Raw genomic sequence first — 20,159 nt, 5'->3', positions numbered from 1 at the left:
AGGCTTCTTAGAACTGCAGTAGCAAGGGCCGGAAGCTGAGGGCATCTTGGCACATGACCAGTGGCATCTCTGTCACAGGCTTTTTCATCCTGCCTGCCAAGAAATGCAGTGGGAAAGTCAGATGGAGATGAAGCTCTGAGAAGCAGCTGTCACCCCACCCCCTTCTTCCCCACCTCTAAGAAAGCCAAGGAAAGGCTGAGAGCCAGAGGTCAGCAGTTCACCCACTCTCCCTGCAGCAGCTCTACAGGAAGAGACCACAACTCTGACTGTGTTGCCCGGAAGTAGAAAGCTAAAGCTTTTCAGAGGGCTGTCTGTCAGGGCAATGAACCCAGAAATAGCAGCTCCTTTCCCAGGGGTCCCCCACCCCACCCCCACACCCTTAGCATTTTGTAGAGAACAGCCATGAACCCCCGGTGAAATGAGTTTTCAAATACTGAGACTCAGCAGAGCCTTGGAGGGCTTGGATTTTGGCCCAAAAATCTTTTCAGGCCTCCAGCAAGGGACCATTGGTTAAAATGTTTTACATGGGGTTAGTCTTGATGGCAGATACACTTTGAACACCACTGAGACCACTAGGTCACAGACATTAGCCTCTCCTATGTATCCAGCTATAGTGAACCCCTAGGCTTGGCTAGAGCTGGAGGTAGTCTTCCATAGTGATATTCCAGGGAAGGAATATCAGGGAAGGAATATTGTGCACCAAATTCTATCCCAAAGTCTCTGAACCACTCAGCCTCTGCAGCTCCCATCCCCGCTCCCATTCACAATGGCTCCAACTTCTTCTTCTTATTTTTTTTTTTTTTGTCAGTCATGAACTCTGAGTCTGGGCACTGTCCGTGAGCTCTTCAGCTTAAGGCTAGCTCTCTACTACTTGAGCCACAATGCCACTTCTGGTTTTCTGGTGGCTTATTGGAGATAAGAGTTTCATGGACTTTCCTGCCTGGGCTGGCTTTGAACCGTGATCCTCAGCTCTCAGCATCCTGAGTAGCTAGGATTACAGGTGTGAGCCACCAGTGCCTGGCTTGGCTCCCACTTCTTGCTAGCTGTGTACTCTCAGGCACACACTGGCCCTCTCTGACACCTGATTCCCTGCCCCCCCTCTATATAATGACTTGGACTAGATAATCTCTAGTCTCTTCCAGCCCGGGGTGTTTTGCATGTCTGTGCCTCTCTCTGTCCTGGGACTTGTGAGTTATATGAGTCATTCCTAAGAATTAGAGGGAGCTGCCTTCCTGCCCAATTAGCTACCTGATTCAGAAGTGGCTGCCAGCCTCAAAGGCTGGGAAATAAACCATGGAAAGAATTGAGTTGGGGATGTTTACAAAGCCAAGGCAAATGCTGGCAGGAGAACTGAGAGTCTGGGCCCTCCCTTACAGGACAGGCCCACTTGGTTGTCCAGGGCTCTCTCCTGCACCGTGAGTAGCTGGAGGGCAGAGACGAGTCACAAAGATCTTGAGGAGTGACAGCACCTTGCCAGTCTTTCCAGTTCTGCAGTCCTCACACTTCGGATCTGGATGCCCAGTGTGGTGTATGTCCGGAGGGGGATGGTCAAGGTCAGCTGGGGGTCTCAATGTTGCTGCCACTAGTGAATCACCCTCGTACTGTGGGATCTGGGGCTGTGTGCACACAGGAAGGAATGAAATGTGAGCATTTGGAAGCCATCACTGTGGTTCTGCCACTGCTCCCACACTTCCTGCTCCCTAGGAAACCTGGGGAGGGTTCCTGTTGCTGCTTCTGTCCTAGGGATGGGGAAAGGAAATAAGGGCTAAGAGGAGATAGGGATTAGAGACAGTGCTGTCCTGGGATGGCTGAGGGCAGGTGATGTCTCCTCCATCTCTCTGTTTGTCTGTCTGTCTCTGTCTCTCTCTCTGTCTCTGTCTCTGTCTCTCTCTCTCTCTCTCTTTCTCCCCCCTGGCTCCATAGGGAAGCCAATTTCCTATGAGTGCTTTATAGCTGGAAAAGGAAAATGTAAAAGTCTGTTCTTTAGAAACAAGCTATAAAATGTGAAACAACAGAATCTGCATGGAATGTTGAGAGATCATGACAAAAATTCTCCCTGGCAGGGTGGGTGAAGGGGGTGGGGAGAAATCTTTATTCCTCAAAAGGGTCAGAGTTTGGTTGTCATTTTAAGGAAACATGATGCTAGCCCCTGCCATGCCTCTTGGAAAGAGTTTCCCCAGCTGTATGGAGCTGCTACTGTTTTCGCCTGATAGCAGGAAACAAGCCAACATGCCCTCTCTACTGAGTGCCCACTCATAAGGAAAACTCCTCCACGATTCTGCCTCTTGACACATAGGGCTAGTGAGGCTTACTGGGGCTCCCTGCCTCCCTTCACCACCACCCCCCACTCAGACCCATTCCTGCTTTTCCCAGACCCCAATGTGCCACTCAGTCAACTGAAAATCAAATTCCTCTGAGGCAGAAAGGCACAGCTGTGTGTTTACAGCCTCTGATTCAGATCCAGATCCTGCCCCTGGCAGTCTCCTGGCGAGGAAGGCTGGGGGGCAGGCTGTGTGGGTGTGCCAGGAGAAGATCTATTTCAGGAGGTGACCTGCAGCCTGCCATCGCGTTGCCTTCTCCCCACCCCCTCTCAGGAAACACACCCTTCTAGAAGGAACTCTCCCTTTAACAGTGGCTGACGGGTGGTGGCATTTCAATCTGCTCTTTGTCACTTGTGCAGTCAGATTCTGGCACCTGTCCCCCTGTAGCCACACGGGAACCACGTGGCCTTCCATCTGTCCAGAGAAATGGCAGAGGTTGAAGGTGAATGAGGACCCAGTGCAGGAGAAACAGCAGGAAAGGCGACCACGCAGGATGCCCGTCTCTGCGGACGACAAAACCCACCCCAGACCTGCCAGGGGAGCAGGGGCATGACAAAGGAATGACAAAAGGAGATGCCACCATGTATTTGCAGGCTTTGTAATAGCAGGTCCTAGAAAAAGGGACCACACTGCCAATGTCAAGGTCAAGGAAAAAAGACCTAACTCTGCCTATTGTCTGAACTGAAGAATTGAAAGAGAAATTAAAAAGCTCAAAGTCAAAGGATCTGAAAGGCTAAAAAGAAAGACTCTCATGGAGTTGCCCACAAATGACTTCCTGGGATGCTTCCCTTTGTTAAAGCAGCTAATGAGTCTTAGGAAAGCCCAGCACTCTGGAAGGAGGGCAGGCCATTTGAACCATGCTGCTCTGCAGTGTATTGACTCAACGGGACACTGAGCTCAGAGCGGTAGCACTTCCTGTGTTGTGATAGCTTCCAGAAAGCCAGAGAGAGACAAGGTCCTTGGGAATTTGCTCAGTGGCTCCTTAATGGGTAAAAAAAAAATGAGAGAGGAATGGAGAGGGAGCTCAGCAACAGCAGAGTTCAAATGATCAAATCCCAACAGAGATGGCTTCATTGGGAGGAATTTTCCATACCCTCTTGCCTTCCTTACTATAGGAAGTGACCCTAACAACCCTATTCCTTGTTCTTAAAAATATTTTTAGCACGATAAGGTTGAAAATAATATTTATTCCTGCTCCGTATATAAGCAAAGCAAGTGTACTCATAGTGGCTAGTGAGAAAGAGGGTAGTAACCAGTCTATGTCAATCAGAAAGGTGATCTAATGGATACACAGGGCCCACAGCCATGGCTCTGGCCTAAATGACAATACAAATGTACCAACATATTACTATATCTATTGGTTTTGGAAAGTGTCATTCATTTGGTAGATAATGGAATTCTATGCAGAAGGTAGCTCTTTTTAGCTAGATGGTGGGTCAAGAACAGCTAAATAAAAATTAGCCAGATGGAAAGTATTTATTTGAAACAAATTTCACACCTCAGGATAGTTGTTTGTAGCCTGATCTATCATTTCAGTTAAAAAAAAATTGAGGAGTTATGGTTTACTATGAGCATAATGTCCACAAAAGCAGAATGTAAACAAACACCTTCTTAAAGAGATTCCCTCTTTAGCTAGGCACTGCTGGCTAATATGTGTACCCCTGTCCATTCAGGAGGATCTGAGGGTTGTAGTTCCAAGTCAGCCAGGTCAGACAAATCCAAGAGACTCATCTCCAATTAACCAGCAAAAAAAAAAAAAGCTGAAAATAGAGATATGGCTCAAGTGGTACAGCACCAGTTTGAGAGAAAAATCCAAGAAAGAATTTGAGGCCCTGAGCTCAAGCCCCAATGGCTAGCACAAAAATAGACAAAGAGACAAATTTAGAGTATGATAACCAAAGTGAGAATGATTCAAGAAGAGACAAGTGTTCCATTGCTTTGCATGCTAGAGGCTACATGTAGAGTTTTGGTTCTCATCTCCTATAGCTTATCCAGGATTTTCACAAGTCTGGAGAAAATTTAGAAAAGAATAACTGGAGTGAGAAATGACCTGTGGAGGCCACAGCAGAAGAGACTAGAAAAGATGAAGATCAAGCTGACTTGATGGTCATCATGAGCGCTATCTCCCTTTGTCTTTTAGGATAAGGAATTCTAGGTTGCTCCAGAGGGCAAAGCTAGGGCAAAGGGATGGGAAATTTGGGAAAGGTCACTCTACTGAAGAATATTCTGGCAGCAGTCACTATCCAGGGTTAAAATCTGGAACCTCAAGGAGCAATGAGCTCAAGGGCTTAAGACTTAGAAGCTGGATTCCCTAATCTCTTCTCACTGGAGTTCTATGCTGCATTAAATGTTTTAAGTGGACCTTTACTGTATTTCATTCAGTGGTTTATAAATAAGTTGTGGGAAAGGAGAGTGGATCATATAAAGGGATTTTTCTAAGACTGGAGGGGGGAGAGATACAGAGAATTACATTAGACTCTGCCTTCAGGGAGAAAAAGCCTAACAATGGCATACTAGAAGCAGAGCAAGGGAAACGGTCATGAAATGGAATTACTGCCCTTCACATATCACTTATGCCCCCCTCTCTCTGTCTCTCTATCTCTCTGTTCTCTCTGTCTCTCTGTCTCTGTCTCTCTCTGTCTTTTTCTCTCTGTCTCTCTCTGTCACTATTTACTGCTGTTGCAGCTAAGCCCTGAGTAACATTGCTGTCTCCCCTGAATGCTTCAAAAAGAGGTCAGCAAGTAGAGGACATAGTCACCTGCTAGGGCACAGGTGTCCATGAACATAGGATGAACTGGCCTCAGGCTAGAGGAAGCCTGGCTTGCCACAGTTCCTACTCAGACAGATGCTTTGTTGAAAGCAGGAAAGATAATAAAGCAGTTCCACTTACAGAGAAAATCCACGTGGACAAGCTGACAGCATGTTGCCAGGCCAGGAACAGAACATGCCCCCAGAGTCTTCCAGCTCTACAGGAACTGCCCACTCTGCTGCTCCCTCCTCATGGGCCCTGCCTTGGGGAGTCATCTTAGATCCAGCTCCAGGGAAGAGAAGGAAGAACTTTCATGTCACATTCTGTTCCGCCATCCTCAAAACCAACCTGATCACAGATGACACTCCCTCCTCTCTTAGGCTTCACCAGGGCTGCTTTCAACTCATCATGGGATTGTATAATTATGGTGATTACAGCTTATGGCTTTTTTCCCCTTCTCTTCATCGTTCGCTTTTAAATGCGTGGAGACCTCTCATTAAACATGGTGATCCTAGTAAAGTCAGCAAAGTTTTAGTAAGACATTTTTAGTAAGGCAAAGTCAAAGGTTACTGTGTTCTCTCAGACATCTGCAAAAACTTGTCAGGTGCAGTTGGCCTGTCAGCCTGGCTCTGAGGTTGGGGAGATCTGAGGACTTATCACATGGGTGGAGATCATTCTTCACCAGGCCCCTGGCATTTCTCTTGCATCAACATCACAGTGCATGGAACCCCTTGTTTAATGGAACAAATCGTCACGTAAGGACAGACAGCATGGTCTTCATATCACAGCAGATTCTATTGAAGAAACAGAGTGGGAAAATTCCATACAACATACTACTCAACCTTGCAAGATTTTTTTTTTTTTTGCCAATACTGAGGCTTTAACTCAGGGCCTGGGCTCTGTACCTGAGCCTCTCTGTGCTCAAGGCTAGCGATCTACCACTTGAGCCACAGAGCCACTCCGGCTTTTTCTGCTTATGTGGTACTAAGGAATCAAACCCAGGGCTTCATGCATGCTAAGCAAGCACTCTACTACTAAGCTACATTCCCAGCCCTACAGAAGGACTTCTAGGCAAATATTTTGTTCCAGATGATACTGAAAGGTTCCAGGTCGCCCATAATTCTAAATATGTAAAAGACTCATCCATAAACATATGTGGATGATCAAAATCCGGTGGTTATATACTTTGATGGAGATTGACATGCCTTTCCTAGTACCAGTAAAACTTCAAGCCCCATTATTTTCTAGCGTCCAGTCATACTTTTCTCAAATAATTCTTTAGGTCCCTAGGACATCATGAGAAGACCCACCGAGGGGGAGTATGGGTTGAGTAGTGGGTAGCAGAGCCACCACTGACTTGTCTTTCAGCAGCTTCATCCGGGTTTGGTGTCAGGATTCTCTTCATGTCCACGTACCCCAGGGATTACAGACAGGCCCACATTGTGAGGTGCCCCTTGCTCTAGCCAGCACACGTCTTTGAGAACCCCTTTGTGGCTGGCAGCCCTGCCTGAGCAACCTAGACTATTCTTCCTAGCCAGTCACCTGCTGCTTATGTCCCCAAAGAGAAAGGAGCTGGCTGGTAGTTGAGCTGCACCAACTACCAAAAGTGAAATGTCAAAAATCTGGCTGTGACACATTAACCATTCACAGTGATCTGCATAGGAATGCAGGAGAGGTAAACTTAGTTCAAAGCAGGTAGCTCCCGTAAGATTCCCAAGAGACCTGGCACAAGCTCCTCACATGCCTGATGGGTAGAGCAAATCCTGATAGGGCTACATTGAAATGTAGGACACCACAGCAAAGGGTATGGTGGCAACAGCTGTCATGGCTTGGGAGCTCACTGTGTTGTACTGCATCATGCGAGGTGTGGCCTGAGATGGACTTTGCTTCTACTCAAGCTCTGTTACTTACTTGTATGACATAAGCAACTCCTCTAAGCCTCAGTTTCTCATCCATAAGAGCGAGATAAGATTAAGTAGGAATATATATATATATACGCATAAATAGTTGATTAGCATACTATCTTCAATTCCTAGTAGTATTTTATCATTATAATGTTATTTGCTCAGCTCTCTGCTTATTACCATAGTTAATTTCCAACAATATTCTGTGAGGTAAGTGACATTGTACTTGTTTTACATGTGACAGGGCTAGGGAGGTCAGTGGGCAACTTCTGTGATAATATGTGCCATGCACATTTATTACAACGGACAGCACATGGTAGCTTATTATTACTGTCCTATTTAACTCTAAGAACTGGTTTCTCTGCTTTCCTGGTAGAGAGAGAGATAATGGGCGCCCAGCAGGTCAGCTTATGCTGGACAACCAATCACTCCTAGCCTCTAAATTACTTCCCAGGAAACCGTGGGAGCTGTTTTTTGGTCTTGTCAGTCTGGATGGAGCAGAAGAGCCACAGTTAAAATGTTGCCAGAACCTGGCATTTAGCCTCCAACTGAGATTCAGGACCCTAAGGACCAGGCCAGGAATGGTTCTACCCAGGAGATAAGGTGAAGTTCAGTCCTCCAAGTGTAGCTGTCTGTATAACGGAGCCTCATTCCTGGGAACACTCACCTCTAGGATATCTGCCTTTTGTAGCTTTCCTAAGCAATACAACCTCACCAAGTCCAGTGGCTCCATCTGCCAGATAAATAGAGGTTTCTATTTTTTAACAACGTATTACACAGCAAGGTTGTTGAAGGTGCCGGCAGCAAGTGGCAGAAGATGCTTTGAAATCTCTCCGTAAACCAGACCCCTGGGGCATAGCCTTCTATTGCTTGTAGCACTGATAGAAGTGGTGAGGTCATTTCCGTGGATGCAAATGGTGTTGTTTTGTTTTGTTTTATTTTCCTGGGGAGAATTCAGTTCGATGTATATATTTTAAGGCAAATGCTTTAAGTTCGCAGTCCTTGTCAGATTGGCATTGTAGGAATTGATGTAATGTAATAGCCAGACATGTGCATGGCTGCTTGTGTACCTTGCAGGAGAGGCTTGTGTCAGTGTGTGCTGTATGAGCATGCACCTAAGGGTGTATACACACAGGTGTGTATATGCGCAGGTGTACATGCTGCCTGACTGCTCCACGCCCAGATGGTCAGTGCTTGGGGCTAATGTCACCCTACGCTGCAGACCTGCATGTGCCTCTGTGCATGGATCGCATGTCCCAGCAGCTGTGTGTGTTTTCTGGGCAGGGGCGCCTCTGAAGCCACAGATCTTCACGGTTTCAGCCGGATAAGTTATTCTTCACTTCCCTTCCCCCAAACACAATTGCCTAGTGCTGCTGGCGCAGAGTCAGAATGGCCGCTGCATTTCACCCCCGAGGTGGCTTCCTTCCAGCAGTGGGTGAGTGATCCGGCGTCCGCACACTCTCTAACCTTGGGGATCCTTCTGCATTATTAGAAGGTGCTCCAAACTCCAGCAGAGATGGTCTTGTCTAGAACCTCGGCTCTGCCCATGACTCCTGTTCTGGCCCCACAGAAGATCACTAGCATCTATTTCTTCACGTCCCTGTGTTTTTTTCTGCTCATTTTTGCATCCCATTTGTTTTCTCCTTCTTAAGAAACAAAGAGCTTCAAGGTCCAGAAATGAGTCTGAGATCAGTCCCTTGTCCTAGAGGCAATGTACAAGTGCCATCTTAAGGTAGCAGAATGAGTCAGAAACACCCACTTCCTTTGAAGACATTTTAAAATCCAAATAGCAGGATCCTTAGGTTTCCTCTTCCTGTTAAGGATTCCGTAACCCTTCCTCCATGGGCCCAGGGCCAAGTCCTGCCAAGTCTCACATTTCTACACGCTAGACCACCAGGGGAGAAGGAAGCTGGGAAAACACCTATCCTCAGTCCCATGGGAACCCAAAGCATCTGACAACATGTGAAAAGGCTCCAGGGAACAGGGGAGTAGGAAGGTGTTCTGTGACTGGGAATTCTAGCAACCCAGATTTCTGTCCAGGGAACTCTTGAAAACATTGCTTCGTTACCTATAACCTGCGGAGTTGCATTCCTGGTGGTAGGGAAAGAAAAGGAGTAAAATGCCCTCCTTGCAATGTATCTAGATGCACATGGACGGTCACTGAGTGTTGTGCCTTTGGGGAGGTAGGGACAGTGAACAGGTCAACAAGTTGACTGCCCATACCTTCGAGCCTCTGCCTGGGCAGCTGGCTTCGTCATGATCCCCAACAAAGGCACATTTTTGCAGGAGATAAGTGCCCTTAGGGAGATGAAATGAGATCCCCAGGAGAATCCTCTGCTAGCAAGCAAGTGGCTTCATCTTTTGAGATTTTTGTCCATGATATTAAGTCACTAAACTTCAGTTGCATACCCCCATGTAGTCATAGTCAAGGGTTACTTGAACTTTCTAGCTGGGGGGTGGGGGGAGTACATTGAGCTGTTGCCAATAGCAACATAGTCACATCCCTGTTTCCTTGAGTCTTGTGGCTTTTGCCTAATTTGAAGTAAAGCAGAGCTTAGATGTCCAAGTATATTTGGGAAAGAAAAAGAAAGAAGAGGCAGGCATTGTGTGAGCCCCAAGCAGACATGCTAGGAAGAGGCTTTGTGAGCAGAATCCTCTTTCATAGATACTCCACTCCTGAGGCCACCAAGAAGTTCCAGCCCCAAGTGTAGAAAGAGCACCAGAATTGTTCAGTTGGAGGAGAGCAGAAGTCAGAGATCCATTAGGAAAAGGGGGCATTTCTGCTGTATGGGGATTCAGAGCAGCAGGGGAAATGGAAATGCACAACTTGGAAAAGAGGCCGGGAGCTTGTGCCTGGGCATTCTGCCACCAATGTAGGGCTCAGCTGTTCAGTCCTCGTCACTCCCAGCAGCCCTGCCTACTTCCAGATTTGTCCTAGCACAGCTGGAGGGTGACTATGGAGGAAGCTCTTCTACCTCTCACTAGAAATGCCAAGCAGAAGTTATGGAGTCTGCATGCAGTGAGCCTGAGAGATGAGGCTGAGGAGGGCAGGAGCACCAGCCCAGGGAGCACTTCCCCAGCCTGTCAGACCCGATTCGTTGATCTACAAATCACTTGAAGCGGGTTCTAACTGGAGTACGGCCACTCCTTCTGGTCCACGTGAGAAAGGCACACATCCCACCTGTTTCCATTCTCCCTGAGACAGTTACTGGAGGAGACTGCAGAAGCATTGACACTAGTAACACAGGGTCACACACAGAATTGTGGTTTCATCTGGCCTGTCCAGCAGCCACTGCTGTTCATCTGCATGCACCAGCCCAGCCCACAGTCACCAGAACCCTAGTAGAATGCATAGGTAAACGTTATCCAGAAGGGGGTCCTTCCTTGTCATAGCATTCTCAAAAGGGACAAGGTGAAAGCCCCTGAGCAGGGCAGAAATTGCCTAACATGGCTTCAAGGACTGAAGGTTCTTTTTCAGATAGAAGAGAAAAATCTCCCTTCACTGCTTGGAACACTGGGGCAGTGGGGGGTGGGGGGGGCAGGGCAGGGAAATGGAGGGTGGAGGAGTCCCTAAGAGTTTCCATTGCCTTGACAGTCACAGTCATGTGAAATGTAGGTGCATAGCTCAAGAAGCCAACCAGTTCCACTGATCAGCTGCCTGCCCTCAGACAAGATACTTTCAGCTCTGATCTGCGTGTGTTCCCTCACCCATTAGAAGAGGTTAAAAGAATGCCCGACCAGTAAGGATGTTGTACATTTTTGCAAATGTTCGCCATGGCTGGTGGCTGGTACACTCCAGCGCTCAGTGGTCCTCTGATGACGAGACTCCTCCCCACCCTGCCTGCCACATCAAGGCTTGGACAATCAGAAGAGGAGAATAGTTGCAAAGGGAGGTATATGAGATACAGATGCTACTTAGTTGGGGAGGATAAGCAATTCAAGGAGAAAGGCTATGGATGATCAGGAGATAGGTGGGTCCTTCTACATTAATCCACATAAGATGGCTGGTGACTCCACTCTTCCAAAAATAACCATTTTAATAAGTTTAAAAAAAATCACTGGTAGAGGGCTGGGAAGTTGGCTCCGTGGTAAAGTGCTTGCCTCACATACATGAGACCCTGGGTTTGATTTCTCAGCACCACAGAAGCAGAAAAATCCAGAAGTAGCTCTGTGGTTCAATGCTAGCCTTGAGCTGAAGAGTTGAGGGACAGTGCCCAGAGTTCAGGCCCCACGACCGACATAAATAAATAAATAAATAAAAATCACAGGCAGAGATCTGACCCTGTGAAGAAGGGTGCCAGTGCCATTTTCTAGAAATTTGTTTTCCAATAATAACAGTGCTGGGTTAATTCCATATTCCCACAGTTCCCACGGCAAAACCTGGTGGTGGATACCATTAGAAAGATGATGATGGGTGTTTTCCAAAAATTCCATGATTTCTACTTTGATCCTCATCTTCTTTATTTTTTAAACATTTCGGTCTGAGCCCATTTAGTGTATATTAATTTTTTTAGCCGGTGAATTTTTTTGTTATTAATTAGTTTCACCTATCTCTTGTGATTTTTTTTAAAATTGGTTGTTGTTTTGTGTTTGTGGTATGTCTTCTTAGAAAAACACTTGAATAAAGAGAATATTTTAAAACCTAATAAAATGCCCTCAGCTCCTGAGAGAGATCAGAAAGTTGGTTCAGGCCCCCAAGAGGAATACAGAAAATGCATTTTGCCACAGGGCTCCTGCCCCAACTCCCTGCCAAAGGGTGAGAGCCAGAATATTCTCTCTTCCTTCTCAAGCTGTGCTTGCCTGGCTCTCCTTCAGATTAGTGCTGTATAGTCTTTAACTCAGCCCATTACTTGAGTTTCCCCTCTCATGTGATAAGCAGTGGAGAGTAGAAAGTGCTTTAAGCCACTCTATTTTAACTTCCTACCACCTCCTACCAGAGTTCTTAACACCCCTAAACCATCCCAAACAGGTATCGCTCTCTCCTTACTCTCATACAACACTGACTCCCTATTAAAATCATTCCTTTGCCTTGCTCAGTGGAAAAGGAACAACTCTCTAGGTGTCACCTGATGACTTAGGCAGATTCTCCATTTCTGCACCCCCAATCTTGGACCCTCATCATGACACCTTACCTTTCTACTCTGCTCCTGAATTCCTGACTGCCCTTATTGACAACTCCCTCTCTTGGGCCAGCAATCTCATAAATATACATCTTCTATGAACCTGAGCACCAGAGACCTTCAAACTCTTTTGGAAGGACAGTGAATTTCTGTGGTTTTTTTGGGGGGGGTCTTTTTGTTGTTGGTGGTGGTGGCGGGGCTTGAAATCAGGGCCTAGCACCTGAGCTCTTTTGCTTAAGGCTAGTGCTCTACCACTTTGAGCCACAGCTCCTCTTCCTTTTGTTGTGTGGGGTTTTTTTTGTGGTTTTCTTTTGTTTTTGTTTTGTTGTGCCAATCAGGTCCTAGACATTGTCCCTGAGCTTCTTGGGCTCATGGCTAGTGTTCTATCACTCTGAGCCATAGCATTGCTTCTAGTTTTCTGATGGTTAATTGGAGATAAGAGTCTCATGGACTTTCCTACCCAGGCTGGCTTCCAATCATGATCCTCATATCTCAGCCTCCTGAGTAGCTAGGATTACAGGCATAAGCCACCAGTGCCCAGCTAAGAACAGTATGTTTCTGGGGATTCCCACTTCTTGTCAAGTAGAGAAATTTTGTGAACCCTATTCAGGAAACTGCTTTTTTGTGTGTGCCAATCCTGGGGCTTGAACTCAGAGACTGGGCTCTGTCCCTAACCTTTTTTGCTCAAAGGTAGCACTCTACCACTTGAGCCACAGCTCCATACTTCTGGGTTTTCTTGGTAGTTTAGTGATGATATCATCACAGACTTTCCTGCCCAAGATGGTTTGGAACTGTGATCCTCAGATCTCAGCCTCCTGAGTAGCTAGGATTACAGATGTGAGCGACTAGCCCCTGGCTCAGGAAACCACTTTTTTTTTCTTCATTAGCAAAAGTGAAAAATGCCTGTGTATCTCATCAAAGAGATTGGTTTGGGTCAATGGAAGCTAAAAATAGTGTTCCATGTTCATCTGTAAATCCTGTGGAAAGTTCCAGTTCCCCTAGCAGTGGGCTCTGGGTTTCTCCCAGGGAGGAGAGGAAGCATTGAAGTTATCCACAGGAAAAGATGGGACCCAGAGTCTGAAAACCCCTAAGGAGTGGGAGATGCCCCACCCCCAGTCTTGGTCTCTTTCAAGGCCTAATTATGTAGGGTGAAATGTACAGATCTGACATAGATGATTCAACAAATTTGACCAACATATACACCTGTGTAAGCTATCCCCACCACTCTAGAAAGTTCCCTCATGTTCCTTCCCAAACTATTCCCAGAGGCAACCACAGTTAATTTCTATCTCCATAGCAGCCTAGAGTTGGACTTAATGCCCTCCAGAGCTATGATCTTTTATCTATATGCTATCTGGGAAAATCAGAAAGAAAATCCCACTAGCACCTCAAATATCTTTAGTCCCTCAGGGTCCTCCCTGAGCCCCTAGCATTTGGTTCTGCTGTCTCCAGCATGCAATCAAACCCCCCACCCCCACCCCAGGGCTCGTTTATTATTTTGGAGCCACAGCCTTCCTCTCAGCCAATGAGTTTAGCATCAGTCTCCCAGGTAAGTAAGTGGCAAAAGCTCTTGGTAACCCAGATCGTGCATGCTTGGTTGATTAATATCTGGAAGTGCAATGCACAGACCCACAGCATGACCAGCGGCATGTCGACTTTTCCTAAAGCACTGCACAAAAGGAAGCAATTCCTTTTGTGTGTTTCCTTCTAGAAACAAAGGATTCCATCAGCACCTTCTTCCAGGCTTCTAGTCATCAAGATGACCTCAGAGTTTGAAGTGATCAGTCAGAGTAGAGGGTGGGAATTGAATGTGTGGGTGTTTGTGAACCCAGCACTCAGCCCTTGGCCCGTGAAATTGAAGGATCTCAACTTCTAATGGATTACAGTTGGCCAAATGTCTTGAAGGTGAAAAGCGCTTTGTCTGTATGCAAAGCTTTGGTGTCTGGAATGTACCTTCTACAGCTCAGTTCTTAATCACAGTATATTTTTCCACTTGGACAAAGGCTGTCTGCTAATAGCATTTTCAACTACCTCAGCTGCTTCACTCAGCTATGCCAAGGCCTTGGGCTGAGCTGGCTTCTATTCCTTGGCACTTTGGTCTGTTCCTAGCTGACCAGCACTGAGGAACATCACACATTTGCATGCTGGGGGAAAAAAAAGAAAAGAAAAGAAAAACCAACTCTGACAAGGCGAGTGCCAACCACAGGAGTGACCACTCCCTTTACTGAGGGCTTCCGTCCAAATCATCCAACTGGAGCCAGGGATGGCAGGAGACGGGAAGAGAGGATGCAGGTGGGAACTCTCTTGTCTCCAGGCAAGAGAGCTGCCTGCAAGCCCATGGGGCATATCCTTTGGTGCAGCTCATCTCTAAGCACAAGCTGTATCTGCTCTGAGATTTCACTTTGATCCCTGAACGCCGCAGGAGCCTCAGCTCCTCGGAAGGCAGGCTGCTGCTGAGCCAGTGGGTTTGCAGGATCTCTTCCCCCAAGCCCTCGGCCAGGCATCAAGCCATGCCTGTGTCCTGGATGATTAACCATCTTCCAGCCCAGCCTAGCCCTCCCTCCCTTACCCAGGAGGTCATGGTGTTGCAGTTGGATTGCAGCTGGGCTGAACTCCTTCCACAGCCATCCTGAACCTCTATGACCTCCATCTTTAGCAGCAGAACTGGCATTTGGCAAATGTATGAGCTCAGCAGTGGGGAAAGAGATTTTTTTTAAAGCCAACAACACCACCTGGAAGGTCATGAGGTTGGGAAGGATCCCAGGAGTAGCCCCAGGCTGGTCAGCTGCTTTCTCCTGCCCTAAAGTCCCAGAAAATGAAAGCTACGGGAAGAAAGCAGGATGGGGAGCAGGCACTTGCAGGCTGGCCACAGGTCTATGAAGTCAGAGCTGTGAGGCTGAGGGCTGGGGCTCTGCAGGAGGAGATTAATTAGCGACTCCAGGCCCAGCCTGGGTTTTTTTGTTTTGGTTTTTTGTTTTTTTTTCTGTAGAGCTGGGAGGGGCTGAAGGTGGGGGTGCCTTAGGGCCAAAGTCACCTAAAACAATCCTCCATAAATAATATCTCCAACCGCCTTCAACCTACCACTTGTCTACAGCCAAAGTGACTTCACTAATGAGGAGAAAGCTGTTATGAGGATTTGGTCAATTGGTAAACCTTTCCTTCTTTGTCTCTGGGTTTTTAACATATACCTTGACAACAATTTCTTATTCAGGTTCTGTGTTTTTTTTTCATATCTGCTAAATAAATTTTTCCATATCTGCTAAGTTGCCTCATATAGCAACCCAGAACATAGATATTTTGGTGCACAATGTGTAATGTGTGGCCCTGGTGGGGGAGGAGTGGAAGGAAAAGGAGGAGCTGGTATTAGGTATATAATGACTATAGCAACAGGCAGTGCCCAGGGTGAAAGCATGATTCTTTTGTGCCTTTCATGGAAGCAGGAGTAGATATGAGTGAGAGAGGAGAGGAAACTCCCACAGCAGAAGACTCCTAGGCTCATATTGCTCTGGAAACCCCACCATACACAGGCTCTCTCTCTCTCTCTCTCTCTCTCTCTCTCTCTCTCACACACACACACACACACACACACACACACACACACAATCCCATGCTTCCTGCCTTCAGGCCTTTACTGAGAAGGTACAGTCCCAAATGACTCAATGAAATGACAGATGTTTCACATTATACCTAAGAAGAACTTTAGATGGTTGGGAGAATGATAGCTAGGAATTTGAGACAAAATCTAGAACTGGTAGGGAAGACTTGAAGGCTAGCCTCTGTTTTCTAAGAGCTACTAAGGCACCTACCATGATCTAAACAAATGAGTTGGCCACCCTGTTCAGTAAGTCTCAAAGACTGATTCAGGAACCCTCTAGGACTTAAAAAAAATCTGATTTAAAAATTCTTAGTCTAGTGTAACATACCTAGCTGCAGGCCAAGAAAATTTGAAGATTCAGATAAGGTTGTGGGGAGATTTGTGTGTGTGCATGCATGTATTTTTTTAAACATAAGGGGCTTAATGAAAATGTTTTGTCTTGCTAGTGGACTAGGAAATGAAAAGAAAGGGGAAAAGGCAGGGAGGTAGATACAGACTTTCCAAGAGCTCCTTAAAGCAATTCTTTTTCTAGACAAGCCCCATCCAGGCCATCAGAAACCTTAGTCAGACTGGCCATATCCCTCCATGGGGATCTAAGCCAAATGACACAATTGTCCTACATCTAACTAAACCCAAGCCTGTGTTGCTCATTTATTAGATACCCTTTATCCATCAATTCATCAATCAGCGGGTTTATTGAGTACCCTAGCAAGGTTTACAAACCAGATCAATTTTTTTAATTACATCCAACTTACACACAGCCAAGCCTAGTAAACAAGAGGAGCCCATACTCACTTGGAAATGAACATGAGGAACTGCGGGCCTTGCATTCTCACTCCAATCCCCATAGTCCTTTGCTGCAGGGAGATCATCTGCTACCTTTACAGATGGCAATAGTGTCACTGACCTGCTGTCAATAGCACGATGGGTTTGAGTGTTTTCCCAGACACAATGATCAATCCGCCTGGGCCCAGCCACACTCTCTCTAGACCCTTGCCCAAGGATATGGATTTCTAAAAGAGTGAGCAAAAAATAGGTACAGCCTTTGTCAGGAAAATAAGCGGAACTACTGAGCCTCATTCATCTTCCCCCTCCCTTACCCCCTTGTCTAGTCTTGACTCCACTCCCAGATCAGAGGCCCCTCAACCACCTTTCCAGGGTATGTAGATGACTGGACTTGCCTAGAACCTCTGTGTCTCATGCCTGGGCCTCCTGGGCCTACTTATAGTAGGATCTTAAAAACTAAGAATAGCCACATTGGTTGTAAGTAAAGAGCTTGCAGACTTCCTAGCATGGAGCCATCAAACTTGGCCTCTGAAGACCAAGGGAGTAAAAAGCATGAGGAACAGCAGGAGGGCATGTCTCTGGGGCCTCTAGTGACTTGGTCTTCAACAACTGTCCCTGTTATTTTCACAGACCCTGCAACTGTCACCTAGAGGACCCAAAGCCTGTGTGTCTATCAAGCAGGACTCACAGGTCCTTCAGCATTCCCAAGACTGAATTAATCCCTTGGTTTCTAATCCCCCAGATCCTTAGTCACCCATCTATTTAGATCAACCTATCATCCCTGACCTCAATACTCCACAACCCACCTATTTTTCCCCAACCCATGGAAAAACATGTTTAGGAACAGCCTACAGCTTTAAGAGATGCTCTGAGGGTTTAAATGCCCGGCTTTGGGTAAGTAAAACTTCTATACTCCAAAAACAAATTGCAGAAACATACCATCACCCCACCCCACCCCAACACAAGGGGCACAGGTCCTGCAGAGCTGGCTTCTCCAACAGCCCTCCATTAGTGCTTTGTACCAAGCGATCCCATGTGAAGCTGGTCATTGGGTTGGTTGGTCATTTGACCTTTTATGTTCCATGCAACAATTAATTCACCTGTCTGGCTCTCTGTCTCTGTCCCTCTGTGTGTGTGTGTGTGTGTGTGTGTGTGTGTGTATGGGTGTGCGTGCCCATGTGTGCTTCTGTCGGCTGTCTCTCTGCAGGGAAAGTCGCTGGCGGGCAAGCGCCTCACCGGCCTGATGCAGTCCTCCTGACCGTCCCCACTGCAGGGCCGGGGCCTGGGCCTGCAGAGAATCCGGGTGGCCGGCGACGTTCTACATCGGCAGACAGAGCTTCCTTGCGGGGAGATTTGGTCACTGTGAAGGAGAAAGAGTGAGGGCCGTGGAAGGCAAAGGTGGGGGCCACGGTGGGTGAACGGAGAGACCAGAAAGAGAGTCCACTGCGCTGGGCAGCCTGGAGAGGTCCCTATCACCAGGATCTCTTCTTTGTCCAGTTGAGCACCAATGCTCTTTCTCTCAGAGGCCTCCTTTCTGACTGGATCTGGAGCCAGATCATCTCCTGGGGTTCCTATGTGACTGTCACTTGAGAATACATTCTTATGATCCTCATTCCTCAGGCCATCTGGGGGAAATCATGCCTTTGGGCAAACTCAAGAGGGAGGATGGGGGCCTTGACACATGCAGTATTATGCATTACCTGCCTGCCCTCTCTCTGATGGACACGCAGTGCACATCATAAATTGAGCCACCATGTCCCCACCGCCATCCTCTCCCTCAGCCCTCCCCCCAACCCATGACCATGCAGGTATAACCGGCCAGTGCCAGCAATGCTTTCGTGTGAAATGTCCAAATCACATCTTCAGCACTAAGGAAACATCATCTCCAGCTCTTTCCACCCCCTTGGAGAGCAAGTTTTGAAGAGGTCCCCACAGACCTGCTGGCCACCTTTGGGTCCTGTCAAATGTGCACTTAAGGATACATGAGGATAGGTGACAGCATGCCTTTTTAGCAGCTGATGACCATCTTTCTAAAGTTATCCTTTCTTCCTCTTCTATTTTTTGATTTGTTCCTCTTGTTTTACTCAAAATAAACAGGGCCACGAACACAAGGCCATTGGGATTCTCCCCTCCGGCAGCCCCACTGCGGGGGATGTGGCTGGATCACAGATCGCAGAGCTGGCTGTACCCTCCTTTCCCCCCCTCCCCAACATTGGCATCCTTCCAGGCACAGCCAGGCCCTTTCTGTCCCCACTGTGCCTGCAGCTGGGGGAGAGGGGAGAATGTGCCAATGCCAGGGTCACAAGGTTCCATTCTCAGTTTTGATCTGAGGACTCAGCTGAAGCACCCCATTAAGCAAAGCTTATCATCTACGAGGACGCAAACCTTGCAAAAAAAATCCCTCATGTTCCCTCTGTGTGTGTGTGTATATATGCAAGTGTCAAAATGACTATTTGCCAACTTTGTTGTGAGGTCATATATGTAAAGCACCAAGTGAGGTGCCAGACACGTAGTAGGTGCTTAGCAAATGGTAGCTGATATTGTCATTATTGTCATGGTTACTATGATACCCAGAAGCCCCTAGGACAGAATTGTTGTTGAATTCAGACACTCATACCCCTTTCCCACCTGCTACGATGATCTTCCTTTGATCTATTTTGGCCACAGGTGAACAATCTCCCTTGGGAGTGTATAAAAGAGCACCGAGAAGGAAACAAGTGATCCATGGTGTTTCTTTACCCATGCGGGCAAATTTACCAGCTGGTGACCAAAGGCTCAAATGTTTGTTTGCAGACCTGGCTTCCTGGGTGCTTCATATGGCCCATCTTCCAATACCCATTTCTGAGTCCTGTCTGTGCCCACCAGCCTCTCCTCTCATCCCTTACAAGGGAGCCACTACGGGGAGAAAATCATTATAGTTGTTTCTTTGTGCATTATTGACACTATATTTCATAGTTCCTAGTGGAAACTAGAGAATGTCTCCAAAGGCAACCAATTTTTGGTGGACACACAGCACCTGACACTTTGTAGACACTCCCCTGACACTTTGTAGACACTCCCTAGGGTCTTTTGACTCCCCTTTTCCTTTTCCCTTTTTTTTTTTTTAAATTCCCTTCCACTCCATACAACCTTTCATTTTAGAACAAAATTGTAGCCCAAGTTTATCTACAACCAACATTGCCCAAAGAAGGCCTTCTCCTTTCTCTGGCAAGGAGCCCCAGGCTGTACTGACTGGAGACACTGGGTGTTCTCAAAGAGAAAGCACCGCCATGACCTATGTTATTCATGGCAAGGGACATAGATGCCTCCTGACTCTCTCACCAGATGCAGATAGCATTCTAAACCAGGCTGTACACAAAACCTGGCCATGACAATGCCTCATTCTCCCCTAAGCTCTTGGCTGCTCCTCATCTATGCTGGCTTGAGAATGGGCCTTACCATGGAGCTCCTCAGAGAGCCTGCCTGAGTCAGGAAGCCTGAGGCCCTGAGGTAGACTAGGCTAAAGGCCGCCAAACATCTCTTAAGACATCCAGAGAGGAGGACAGGGTCAGCAGGCTCAAAAGAAGTAACGAAACATCAGATGGATTCAAACCCAGAGCAATAATCCCCTCATCTGCAGCCCACAACAGAGGCAAGCTCAGTCATGTGTCCACAACTATCTGTTCCTTAGTAGATCAAGCCAGG

The 20,159-nt window shown here is 47.1% G+C and overlaps 1 protein-coding gene across 2 annotated transcripts in view; it reads left to right on the top strand.

The window, feature by feature from the left end:
• Positions 1 to 19,321, top strand: part of Rgs6 (regulator of G-protein signaling 6) — a 486,793-nt gene extending 467,472 nt beyond the window's left edge. For both annotated transcript variants that reach the window (XM_013017123.1, XM_013017129.1), the window contains exon 17: positions 17,683 to 19,321. In XM_013017123.1, coding sequence (XP_012872577.1) covers positions 17,683 to 17,733 — 51 coding nt within the window. In that variant the 3' untranslated portion in view covers positions 17,734 to 19,321. The remainder of the gene's footprint in view (positions 1 to 17,682) is intronic.
• Positions 19,322 to 20,159: the final 838 nt, after the last annotated feature.

The sequence above is a fragment of the Dipodomys ordii genome, unplaced genomic scaffold, assembly GCF_000151885.1.
Source record: "Dipodomys ordii isolate 6190 unplaced genomic scaffold, Dord_2.0 Scaffold2, whole genome shotgun sequence".
NCBI lineage: Eukaryota > Metazoa > Chordata > Mammalia > Rodentia > Heteromyidae > Dipodomys > Dipodomys ordii.
Note: the sequence above shows the minus strand (reverse complement) of the source record. Positions and strands in the feature narration are given on the sequence as shown.